Source organism: Indicator indicator, chromosome 9 (genome assembly GCF_027791375.1).
Source record: "Indicator indicator isolate 239-I01 chromosome 9, UM_Iind_1.1, whole genome shotgun sequence".
NCBI classification, from domain to species: domain Eukaryota; kingdom Metazoa; phylum Chordata; class Aves; order Piciformes; family Indicatoridae; genus Indicator; species Indicator indicator.
This window is the reverse complement of record NC_072018.1, coordinates 868,976-881,828: the sequence shown is the minus strand read 5'-3', so window position 1 is coordinate 881,828 and position 12,853 is coordinate 868,976. Positions and strand designations below refer to the sequence as shown.

At 48.5% G+C, this 12,853-nt stretch overlaps 1 protein-coding gene across 1 annotated transcript in view; it reads right to left on the bottom strand.

Moving 5' to 3' along the window:
• Positions 1-1,801: 1,801 nt before the first annotated feature.
• The window catches only part of EHBP1 (EH domain binding protein 1), a 273,205-nt gene continuing 262,153 nt past the window's right edge, over positions 1,802-12,853 (bottom strand). Inside the window, exons 20-23 of the mRNA XM_054383732.1 lie at positions 10,615-10,714; positions 9,413-9,486; positions 2,067-2,181; positions 1,802-1,892 (exon numbers count right to left, since the gene is read on the bottom strand). Coding sequence (XP_054239707.1) covers positions 1,802-1,892; positions 2,067-2,181; positions 9,413-9,486; positions 10,615-10,714 — 380 coding nt within the window. The remainder of the gene's footprint in view (positions 1,893-2,066; positions 2,182-9,412; positions 9,487-10,614; positions 10,715-12,853) is intronic.

Genomic DNA, 12,853 nt, shown 5'->3' with positions numbered 1-12,853 from the left:
CGCCTTAAAGACAGATAAGCAGTGCCCCTCCAGGAAGGGATGCCGCCCGCAGTCCCCTCTCGCAGCCTCCTCGGGGCAGACTCAGGTTTCGGGTTGAGCACAGCTCGGTGCCCGGCTGGGCTATCAGCACTGCGGGCTTTCCCCTCCAGAATCGTCGTTGCCCTCTGCAGCCGCGGAGCTCTCGGAGCGTCCCGTACCCCCGACCCAGATATTCTTGGGAGAAGGCAGGGGGGCATGGTGAAGCCAGTTGTCCACTGCCTCCCCCTACTTCTCCTCCCACCCACCCACCTCAGCAGCGGAGCTCTCCGCGCATCCTCCCCAACTTCGCATGGAAATAAATCCACCGGTGGGCACTGGGGCAACCCCAGCACCTCCACCCCCGGGGCCAGCACAGCCCGTGGGCACTGCGACCCTTCGCAAAAGACTCTGCCCTCCTCAACGGGGGATTCTCTCTTTTTGGGTGGACGCGGCGGGGACCGGAGCCGTCGAATATTGGGGGGGGGAGAGGGGGGAAGCGGGTGGAGGGGCGAGGTGCAGCGGGGACAGCCGCGTGGTTTGGGCTCCCTCCAGCTCTCCGTGGGTACTCTCCTTGCGCGCTCCCCGCCGCAGCGGGGCTTTGGCCACGCATCCTCCATCGGCCCCGCGGGGAAAACTTTTACCCGGCCCCGGCCCCAGCCCCGGCTGCCGTTCGACGAAAACAAACGAAAAACTTTCTCGTTTCGCGGCAGCCGAAGCAGTGCCTGGGGTAGGGGCAGCGGATCCCCGCAGCCGTCCCCGTCCACAACTAAGGGTCGATTCCTTCCCGGTCCCCGGGCTGTGAGAGGAGGTGGGGGGTGGGTTTCACAGGTAAGGAGGAGAGCGGCAGGTACGGTAAGAAAGATTCGACTTTTATTGAAAATCTTATATATGACTCGGTATTGTAATAAATAAACGAGACGAGCTCCACGAAGGGATGAAGCGAGAGCAGGACACGCGTGGGGGGCACACAGACAGGGCAGGACGCAGGGTGAAGGGGGGCATGGAACACAAAGCGGCCCGGGCACAATAAATAACGTGGAGCGGGCCCGACCCCGCGGGGTGATGCAGAGGACGCGAGTGGGAAGTGCCGCGTTGCCCTGGGTGGTGGTAGCCGGGCTGCCGCGGGCTTTGCAGCCGCTCCCCGGGCTTTGCCTTAACTCTGGGAGTTAAGCAAAGCAAAGCAGCTCGGCTCTGCTCCCGGGGAAATGCGAACCTGCTGCAATCAAACACGGGTAAATACCGCACATTTTTAATAATCACGGGGGGTGGATCTGACCTAACTATAAAATGTAGGTAGCTGATGAAGTATTACATATGGCAGGACTAAATGAAACCATTCCCAATGTTTTTTTATTTATTACTTCTTTTTTTTTTCCCTATATCCCCTTCTCTAATCCTATTATGACAAAAACGTATTTATTCCAAAACTCAGCCCTCCTCCAGCTACAGAAACCAGGACAGACTTTAATTCTTCTGCTCCAGACGCCCTTCTCTCTCCAGCATCACCCCGAGGTCTCGGCGATTCCATTTCGAAGCCTTTCAGCAGGAGAGCTGAGCCCACAAGGAAAACCATGGTACACGCGAGGTCGCTTGAATGGAAACCAAAAAAGAAACAACGGAGCGGGGCCCGGTGCAGCCTAGATCTGCGCTAAGAAAACGAGGGAAAAAAGTTTACATTTCTTTTTTTTAACTTTTTTTTTTTCCTCCAGTCCTTATATCGGCAGTTTAAAAACATTAAGAAAAGAGCCGCGCTGAGATTTTGCTGCTGCGGCGGGAAGGCCGCTCACTGGAGGACACATTTCTCTTCCTTCTTGGCCATCTTGCCTTTGTTTTGCTCGAGGGTCCTCTCCAAATGCTCATCCTCTTCTTCGGCCCTGCGGAGAGAGGCGGCGGAAGGTGCGGTGAGAGGGCTGCACAGGGCGCACACCGCCGCGCTTGGGACCCCCGCTCCTCCCCCAGAAAATTTGGGCCAAACCCACGGGTGCCGTGGCAGCTCGGCGGGGTTACCCTCCCCACACCACCACCGCCACCCCCTTCACCCGACTCACTGCTTCTCCTGGGCGTCCAGGTCCCTGACCAGCGCGTCCCGTTTGTTAACGAGAATAACGAGTTCGTCCAGCAGAAGCTGCTCCCGCCTCTTCTGCGCCTCAGTCTTCTGCCAGTCTGCCAGGGGAGAAAACAAACAAAAACACCACTGAGAACACCGTGGCCGACACCACCGGGCCGTGGCCGGCATCGCTGCGCTGCAACTGACACCACCGGGCTGTGGTGGTGCTGCTGCCGGGCCGCAGCGGCCAGGACCCGGGGCTGCTGCAACGGGGAGATCAGTACAGCCCGGCCTGGCTCAGGACGGCACAGCCTGGCTTGGTATACCCCAGCCCACCGGACAAGCACAGCCACCTAGCTGAGGGGAGTTCAGCAGCAACTTTGGGGTCATTTGGTTGTTTCTTTTTTTTTTTTTTTCTTTTTTTTTTTTTTTAATTATCGAGGGGTTTTGTTTGTTTATTTGGAGTTGGTTTTTTTGTTTGTTTGGGTTTGGTTCTTTTTTGTTGTTGTTTTTCTTTTTTTTTTGGTGCGTGTTATTTTGAGTTTTTGATTGTGGTTGGGTTTTGTATATTTTTTAGAACTGTGTTTCCTGGATGGGCACCGCCATCACCCAAGTTTCTCTTCCTATGAGGAAGGCCTGTTTCCCTGCAACCCGGCGCTCCCTTTTGCTAATTCCTCTCTTGCTCTTAGCAGCTGGAGGAATCTCACACTGGGCACCACCATATGCTTCGTAGCAACTTTAAAAGCAGGTAGCAGTTAATTAGCATTTCACCCCCCGCTTTTGAAGTAAAAATACAGTTGCTACAGAGTATCGCGGGACTCCATCGCCCCGCCGCTAGCAGGTACCGGAGGACCGGGCCGCCTCGCTTTTCCCAAAAGGATTTCTCCCCGCCCGGCCCAGCACACCGCAGCCCCCCGGGGCCACCCCGCAGCCTCCGGGCTCTCCAGCCAGCCCGTAAGGGCTTGTTGCTGTCACTCAAGCCCCAGCCTTCCCCGCCTCCCTCATTAAGAAGGTAAACAATGAAAAGCAGGAGCAGTAGATGATGAGGGAAGATAGCAGGGCAAATGAGGAGCAGGAGGGAAAGAGGACACCGGCTCCAAAAAAGTAACAACCAAAAGAACCATAGAGTCATAGAATCGTTTTGGTTGGAAAAGACCTTTAAGATCATCGAGTCCAACCATCAAAGAAGAACCGTCAAGAAACCCCACAGGGAGAAGCCATCGCCACCGGCCCGACGGCGTCCTCCTCCTCTCCTCCTCCTCCCGAAGGGAAGCGAGGGTGCCAGTCCTTTTGGCTTTCTCCCCGTGCTCTCCATTGCCCTGGGCGATCATGTTAAAAACTCACAGGCTGGCGCTTATTCAGATAACCCGAACAATGCTCACCACTCGTTACCATGTGAATCTTCACAAACCCCGCAAGAATGCAGTGGTTCAAATCCCCCTGACCCCCCTCCAAAGCCGAATTTATTCAAGACGGCGAACCGCTCAGAAGCCTGATGAAAGCGAGCGGTGCTGGAGGGAATTCGGCCTTGTATTTACAAATTAAAAATTAGATGCATCATCATGCAATAAAGGTTGGGAGAGCGGCAGGAAGGCAGAAACGCGCAGCCGCTTCCCTCACGCCCTTGCCGTCCTTCGGCCTGGGCCCACGAGTGCACGCAGGGAGAGCCCACGCTGACACGTGTCCGTGTGCGGCCACACTCGGCAGAGGGGAACATGCACGGCGGCGGCTCGCAAGAGGCAAGGCATTTGGTGCCGTGGTACCAGGGCCTTCCTAAAGCATTGCTCTGGCAGGGCGCTGCCAGAACTTCCCAAGAGTTTTTTTCTAGTTACTTTCCTTTTCCACCTCCTTTTCCCTTTTATCTTTAATTTTCCTTTTTCTCCACTTTTTTCCTCTTCATTTTTCTGTTTTTTTCCCTCTTTCCCCCTCCTTTTCTCATTTTCTCCCTCCCCTCCTTTTTCTTTCAATTTTTTCTTGTTATTTTCGTTTTTCTTTTCATTTTTCTCCTTCTTGTGCTTTTCCATTTTCTTTCCCTCCTCCTTTTCCTTTTCCTCCTCTTCTTTCTTTTTTTTTAATTTTCTTTTTTTCTCCTCCTTTGTCATCTTCTTTTTCTCTCTCAAATCTGCTCACTTCTCCACTGTGGCTAAGGAAATAATTTTCCAGCTGTACACAGATTAGAACTGAAGCTTCCTGCTAACTCGGGCCATTTCTCCTGCGACAAAGCTGGTTTAATCTGGGCAGCAGCCTTTTAGGAGGCAATTCTCAGGGCGATCTCTCCACTTCCACCGCTGCTCGCCCTTCGGATCAGCCTGGGGGAAGGCTCCTTCAGTTCCCCTCGTTTCAGACGCGCCGCGCTGCCGCTCTGCGAGCCGGAGCCCCCCCAGCCCGCAAGCTTTTGCCCACAGAGATGAAATCCCTGCGTGCGCGACGTGATCGCGGCGCGGCCGGGCGAAAGGCAGCTGCGGGGAGCAGGAGGAGAGGGGCGCAGCGGAGAACGTGATGGCTGCTTGCTCCCCAACTTCCAGCTTCACTTTTCCCTGGCTTCTGCCGCTCCTTTTGCTGCGGCTCGGGGTGCCCGGCACCTTGGGGCATGGGAAGTTGGAAAGGGAAATGGACCCCAAATCCACCATCTCTCCCTGGACTCGATTCAATGGCTTTGCAATTTTGACGTGTTTCACTCCGTTGAAAAACTCTGTAATTTTTTTTCCAAGCATTTTTCGTGTTATTTTTGGTTGTTTGCTCTGGTTTTCAGCAGCAATTTTAGCTTTTGAAATGGCAAACATCAGTCAAAATATTTCGGTCCAGCTTTTGCTCACTCCTTCACTGCTCTTTTTCTCCTTTAAGTCCCTTTCTACGAGGTTTCCTAAATTGCTTTTTCTTTTTTTTTTCCCTAGTTTTTTTTTTGTTACCCCCATCCTGTAGCCCTTGTGGGGTAAATAATATCATATTAGGACTTCATGGAACAAGAACTGGCTGGTTTGGTTTTTTTGTTGTTATTTGTTTGGGGTTTAATGGTTTGGTTTGATTTCTGCACTGATTTAAAATAGGCCACAGGAAAAAAAAAAACCAACTTGCTGCTGGAAATATTCCCTTGCATTTTTGTTTCCTCAACCAGGAGTCTGATTCTCCCCCTCCTGCCCCTCCCCAGCTCCAAATAAAGAGTAGCAAGTAGCAACTGATTAAAAGAGGAACGTGGGCAAGTATTTAAACAACATTTTTTGTGTGATCAACGTTGCAATTTTGGTTTAGCCAACAAAATGCTGCAGCGTCAGGAGCATCCCTAGGTTTTAAAAGAAAAAAAAAAACCCAACTCTGTTCAAGTTGGATTCCTACCTGTTGTGCCTTTAAAGCCAGGATTACCTCTAACACCTGTCACACAGAGTTCCCCAGGCTGACTGCAGCTCCGGGAAGCTACACTATGGGCTGTGATTAATTTGGAGATTTCAGAATAATACTGTTCTAAAAAGCTACGCTCAGGACAAAAATAGGATTAAGCTCCGAGGCTGTGTATGAGCTAAAAGTGTTGAAAGCTGAAGTCCCTGTGCCACCGGTAGCGACGGGCAGTTTGAAACGACAGACTTTGCTAAATTCACGTTAAAAGTAGAAATGTTTTCAATTATTCATCTTCATTGACTTCCTATTGTCTTTTTTTTACCACCTCTCCCCCCCCCCACACCCCCTCACACCCTCTCCCACTGCTTAAACTGATAATTACTTGGAGCAAAGAGGCAGCCGGTTCCCATAGAAATGCTTTAATAGAAATGGTGGAAAGTTCTTGTAGTAAAACCTTCAACCTCGCCACTATAATAAATAAGCCTGGCACTTTGATGAAAATTAACACTAGTTTTGTAAAGAGCACATTGGGGGATTGCAGTCAGGTCTTATCTTTAGTTCCAGTCAACTAGCAATCCTGAAAGAGTTTGCATCATCATCAGAGCAGGCCATTTGATAGGATTCTGCTGCTGAACCTAATCAATCTATGGAATACTGTGGCTGCGCGGTGTAACAAAGCTAAAATAGATTTACAAATGGGGTTTTAGAGGATAAGCTCCTCCACAGGATTACATATTGATTTTAAATATAAAAAGCTTATCATATAAACCATAACTACAAAAATAGTGAACCTATGCATAAATCCTTTTAGGAGAGCACCCACTTCAAACTATAAGCCAAGAATAAATCAAGATGTACAAAATCTGGAAGAGGATCCATTTCTTGGGCAGAAAATGAACACGCCACCCCCAAGGTGTGCAAAAATGAACTTATCTTTTCTGAGAAGGCATTAAATCTTGAAAGAGAAAAGAGAAAAAAAAACACACAGGCACAAAAAAAAAAAAAAAAAGCAGAAAGGAGAGAACAGGTAGCTGAAAGTAAAGCGTCCTGCCACTTGGCCACGGTGAAAATCCGGCTCTGAAATGCAGCACCTCGTTTAGGTGAGCTCCCAAACTGCCAGCCCCACCTGCACGGGATGAAACAAACCCAGGGAACCTCCATTTGCTTTGGCCACTTAGGCTGGGATTTGCAGATCTTAGTCGGAGCACTCCCAGCAGTGGAAAAGCAGAGGAACACTTTCTAGCTGGATGTTAACTCTCTGTCTTATCTCTCCAGCTAAACGAGGTGGGGGGCAGGAAAAAAAAAAAAAGAAAGCATGCCTTTTTTTCCCCCTCCCTGGGTCATTCCTGTGTTCCCTGTGAAGAGCCATTACAGTCCAAAAGGCCATTCAGCTGCCCATGCCTCCATTTTAGCTGCTGGCTAAGAGGACACCATCTCCACATCGCTGAGCACTGTTACGGTCAGCACCTCCAGACGCCAGTGCTGCCCGCACGCTGCCTGCGCGGCCAGGCCAGGCTGGCCGCCAAGAAACTGCCTTTATCTGCCATCAGCAGGCTGCTACCTTCGGCAAGGCTCTCTTCCAACACCACCCCCCCACACCCCACCCCCTCTTTTTAATTTTTTTTTTTTCCCTCCCTGTCATCAACTAGCTAAGTAAATCGGTTGATAGATTTTTAAACAGCACAGTCACGCGTGGAAGACTTAGAGCAATTTACCAAAACACTAATTAGCACCTTTCAAAGACTTTTCTTTTTAAGTTCCAGTTTGGGCTGCTGCATTCTGCCTTTCTCATAGGCAAACAAACCAGTCTTGTCCTCTTAATATATATCACAATGTTGTTTTTCTTCCTGCTCGTATTTTTTTCCAGGTTGGGAACTGGTGCTGGTAAAAGTGAGATCTGTCTTTTCAATTCCTTCACGGAGCCCAAGTGCTTATTAGCAATCAGCTAAATGGCCTCGGAGCAGACAGCACAGGGCTGTATGGGCAGCTCCTGCTTCTTCTACATTTATCACAAGTGGTGTGGGTTTTCCTGCTGCTGCCCCAAAAAAGTGCATCCTTGCACCCCAGCCTGTGTCAGAGTGCCAACGTACACACGGAGGGGTGAGATGTCACAAATGTGTTTGGGGGTTTCCTGGAAGAGTTTCTCCTTTCATATGCTTTTTAAGGTAAAAGCAGGTAAGTCCTAGAAGTTCTTATCATCATCATCATCATCATCATCATCATCATCATCATCATCATCATCATCATCATCATCATAATCTTACAGAGGGTTAAAATGCTAAATAAAGTCTTTGTTGTATAAATAAACAAGTAAATTAATAAATTACCAATCACCACAATTCTCCAGCACTTATGTTTTCTCCCTAAACCCCTATTTACCATATCAACATTGGGAACAAAACAAAACACCAAAAAAACCCTACAAAAACCCAACCAACCAACTAAACAAACAAAAATGCAAAACCCCCACCAAAACAAAAACAAAAGAGAGAGAAAAAAAAAAAAAAGGAGGACTTTTGGAATCCCTCTCTTAATTTACAAGAAGAAAAATGGACAGATTTTTGTTCAAGTCGGTGTGATGGCAGAGGTTGTTGGACATTCAAAGGCTGCTGCTGGGATGTTCCAAAGCAGTAATATATAAAAGAGGCAATTAAAGACTGAAATAAGGGATTTAAATCCAGCATCTCCTAGCTCCTCTCTGGTTTTGGAGTATTTTATTCTAAATGTTTCATTAGCATCATTCCCAATTAATCTCTGTGGAAAGCTGTGTATATATTTATGATTGCAGTTCACCCAAGAAGAGAATCATAGAATCATTTCGGTTGGAAAAGACCTTCAAGATCATCAAGATTATCCAACTCCACCAATATAGGGAGTGTAGTCTTATGCAAAAAAAAAAAAAAAAAAAAAAAAAAAAAAAAAAAAAAAAAAAAGTATATATATAACCACAGAAGGAGAGAGATGAAAAAGCTACCTGAAACCTGCTGCTTTCTTCCTACAAACTTGTGCTCCCAGTCAAGTCTCCAAACTAATTAGAATTGATTTATTATGGATCAGGTACCTTATCAGGTGAAGAAAGAAATTACCATGGACAGTCAAAGGGTTGAGAGGTCAATACGGAATAGCAAAATCAATTTGCATTGATTAGACAAAAGGTCCATTTTACAGAGCCCAAAGGATTAACTTCTAAGCAAACATCTTTGAACTGTAAGGCAGCATTTGTGCCTGAGAGCTGCCAGCGCCGCGGCATTAGAAAACACTTAAGATATTTAAATAAGAAAATAGTGCAAGCAATGGTTTTAAGCTGGCTGGATGTTTATTTTTGATTCTGAATCATCCCCAGGATTACTGTACAATCCACCTGAAAGCCCCACGGAAAGGAGGCGATTGTTTCGCTTATCCCCCGCGTCAATCTTCCCAGGGGTAGCGCTCCGGTGGGGTGGCTGCGCCCAGGAGAGCCGCCCAGGAGAGCCGAGCGGCACGGAGCATCGCGCTGCTCCCGGCGGCCCTCGCCAGCAAACACCCCCTCTTGGCAAGCGGGGCTTTCACCACCAAACTCAGCACACTTCTTTTTCCTTCCCTCCCTCCCCCCGCAGTGAGATACTGTTGTAAAACAGTCCTGAAAGAATAAAAGAAGGAGGCCTCCTTCTGTGGGTCACCCCTTCCACTGGATGAGGCAGGGAAAGCCAGGGAGAGCCTTACTGCCATAAAAAGTAACGAACCCTGGGCAAACATTTACCTCCTCAACACTTTGTTTCCAAAGTTTCTTCCATGGAGACTATTTCTTTGTACCATACCTCAGACTTTGTTGGTCTGTTTGTTTCCCCAATAAAACTTAAGAATGGGATGGCAGCCCCAGGTGTTTGCTGTGTGCTACCACTTGAAATGCCGTGTTAATTGGTCGTGATTATCGGCCCTTATTTGCAACAGAGAAGCCTCCACCTTTGGTGCTTTCAGGCAGCCACCCCTGGCAGGCAGCGTTTGCCTTGCCTTGGTGCCCGCCGCCGCTCTTACCTTCGATAGCCAGCATGGCTCTCAGCTCCCGGTTGAGCAGCTCGTAGCGCCTTTCCAGGTCATGTTCTTTTTCCCTAGGCAAGTCGCAAAAGTTCATCAATATGTTAATTACTAAATCATTAAACGCTTAAAAGAACCTTTAACTTACATTGATTTTAGGACTTGGGAACTGACTTTTCTCTGGAACTTTAAGCCACTCCAAACAAGTGATACACAAACTTCAAACCTGGCTCAGGTGGCACATTCAACCGCAGGGCTGACACCTCCCTAACGTTAGCTTTCACCCCAGCACTGCAACTCTCTGGTGCTACAGGACATAATGATTTCATAGCCATCCCTGGAGCAGTTATTGTGGAATGTCCTAAGTATAAAACATTTCCCCAGATCCCATGAACAACTTCCAGCCTCAGCCCATCCACCCAGAGAATATGGCAGTGGAATTATTATCCTGTATGCATTCGGCCCTAATGAATAATGAAAATATTAATTTGATTATTTTGAAGGTAGAATCTTCTGTTGAGTTCAGGCAGGGTAGGAAATTCGGGAGGACAGGCTTTTCCCAGGGAAGTATGCAGGCATCTACACTAGGTGGCATTACTGAAAGAAATATAATCCAGCTGAAAGCAGATGGAAAAGAAGCACAGAGGGCAGAATGGCTCTAAAAGTCAGCAGCCTCTGTTCCCTTCCTTGCCAGTGCCAGTTCAAAAAAAAAACCCAATGCTGTGTCCTTCCTTTGTAGTCCTGGTGGCATCACTGCTGTGGACTGAGCCTCTAACCTCTTCCCAGCAGCCTGGTGCCACAGAACTAGTGATGGCATCTGCTAAGAAGTGGGTGGCAACTGGGGTTTTGCTCTCTCTCCTCACCTGTCACATCTGAGGCACGATCCAGATCTACTCCTGCACTTTTAAAATGTAATTTTATTCTACTGTTGGCCTTTGAAAATGTAACTATTGCTTTAATTGTTCCTTTTTTTCCCCCCTCAGCTCTGGCTAATCTGGTGCCACCACACCACACATTTCTCATTGTCAGGTCTGAAATGGGAGGGAAACCAAGCTACTGAGGTGTTCCACAAAACATCTGACTTTTGAGGGAGTGTTTTTGAAGTCCAGTGGGAAGAGAGCAAAAAGGTTTTGCATCTGTCTGATGTGTGAAGGCTGCAGCAAGTCACCCTGTTGCAAACACCTGTGTGCATCCATACTTACAGCAGGGAGAGCTGGTTCATCCGTCTTATTAAGGCATTCTTCTTATTAACCAGCATGAACCACTCCTGCATCATAGCTTCTTCTTCTTCTGTGTTCCTTCCTGCAAGCCAAAGAATTCCATGACTTAGGTGGCATGTCACAAACTGTTACATCTCAGTCCTCCAAGGACACCCAGCATTACCAGGGATACTCTCAAATGGGAAACCTACCACATGGCTACGAGTCCTGCTGCCCACTCCTGCCTGCTCCACAAACAAACCTTTGCAAACAGTATTCCTTGTCAGCTGGTGCCCTGACCTACATAAGCACCTTTTAAAAAGTCCATTGTCTCTTACATGCACCCAAAAGAACTACACTGTTGTGATGTTCCCAATTGAAAAAAATCAAACCAAACCAAAACAATCCAACTTGCTGCTAAGAGACCTCTGCCCATCATGGGCTTCCAAACACAGAAACAATCCTTGTGGGCAAGATCTCCTCCACACATGCAAACCCGACACAAGTTGGGATGACATGGTAGGGGTCAAAGTAGCTGCACAGAAGATGGGAATCCTGAAGCCTTGGTCAAGGTGCAGGCACCCACTCAGATTCTCTGAGAAGGAAGAACTCCTCCTCTCCTCAGCTGGCAATCAAAGGGAGCATCTGCACCAGCAGGAATCATTTTGGGGCCCAGGTACCTAAGGGTCCCTGTGTGCATATGGCAGTGCTACGCTCCACCAGGCTCTGTAAGCCTCTGTGTCACCACCTCTGCACCAGCACAAGACAAGCATCCAGAAGGCTCCAGGCTGTCCTTTCCACACAGCAGGGTCAGTTAGCTGAATTCCACTCTTTTTGAGCTCAGGGACTGGAAGAAACCTCATCAAAGTCCTTTGTGGCCTCTGCACCTCTGTGCTGTCCTGCCAATCTCATCTCTCAAGTTGAGCTGAGAAGCAAGGACTCTATGATCCTCACTGAAGTATGAAACTCAACAGTTTCTTACAGCTAGAAGTCACCTGGGAAGAGACCTGGAATAAGGTCAAAGGAGGATGAGCTGAGTCAGAATTCTGAGTACTTCTTCCAGCTTTGACACTGCTCCACTGGGAGCCTGTGGGCAGACCTCCACACTGGAGCTCCAGCTGTGTAGCAAGGGGACGATCAGCTGCACTCATCCTGCAAGGGTGCTAGAAGTGAATTCTTTGATGCTTGGAAAGGGTTTTGAAACCTCTGATGCGAGGTGCTGTACACTCGGGGAAGCGACCTTCAACAGTGGGATCCCTCATTGCAGAGAAACTATTTCTCCAGCACCTGAAGCTGGAAAGCCACCAGAAAAAATATTGTGCTCTAAAAGAAAGCTTTCAATTTCTGGACGGGAGCGTTTGAAATGCTTGCATGTACGTGCCCGCCATGTGCATGTTCACACCCCAATGCCACGGGGGTGTGCAAGCCTAGATCTGCATGCAGAACCACCTCCTCACCCTGCTGTGACCCTGCTGTGTGCAAGGGAAGGTCACCAGCCTTCTCCGAACCATTTGATTCCCCTCACCTTGGTGCATCCACGTGAGGGAAGCTAAGCTGATGAAGAGTGAAGCAGGTCAGCTCAGAGCAGAGCTGGTGGACCCACACAGTGAGAAAAAGTTACACCATGCACTCCTTTCTGAGGTGTGCATATCCCATATTCATATCCTCCCATATCCACTTCTCACCCTGGGAAGCTCCTGGTTGATGGAACTGCTCCTGGGAGAGTGCTTTTAGGGTACCCATGATTTGCTAGGAAACTGATGGGAAAAGAAAAGAGCATTCCAAAATGGAGGTGGCCCTGCAGCCTATTTCCAAGCAGAAGCAGCAGGGCCTAGCTCCTGGGCAATGGAGCAAAGGAGAAAGAAATTTGTCACATAGAAATGCTCTCCCCCAAAACCTCCAGCTTCTGGTTTAGTGCAGGAAATGTTAGGCCACGGTATTCACAACATTCAGCAGTTCTGAACTCCCTGGAAGAGGATGAGAACTTCGAGGCACACTTGCAGTTAAAGCTACAGATCAAAGGTCTTGCAGGAGTGGTCCAGCTAACACAGTCTGCTTTTAGGAGCAGGGGAATCAATATTAGCAACCTTGCACTGAAATGCACCAAGTAGCTCAAATTTATTTGGGGTAGAGGGAAAGCAAAGGAGGACAGATTGCCTCTGTTATTCCTGCAAAAGGACCACTCTATCCTGTGATGCATCACACTCACAGAATCATAGAATTGTTCCAGTTGGAAAACCCC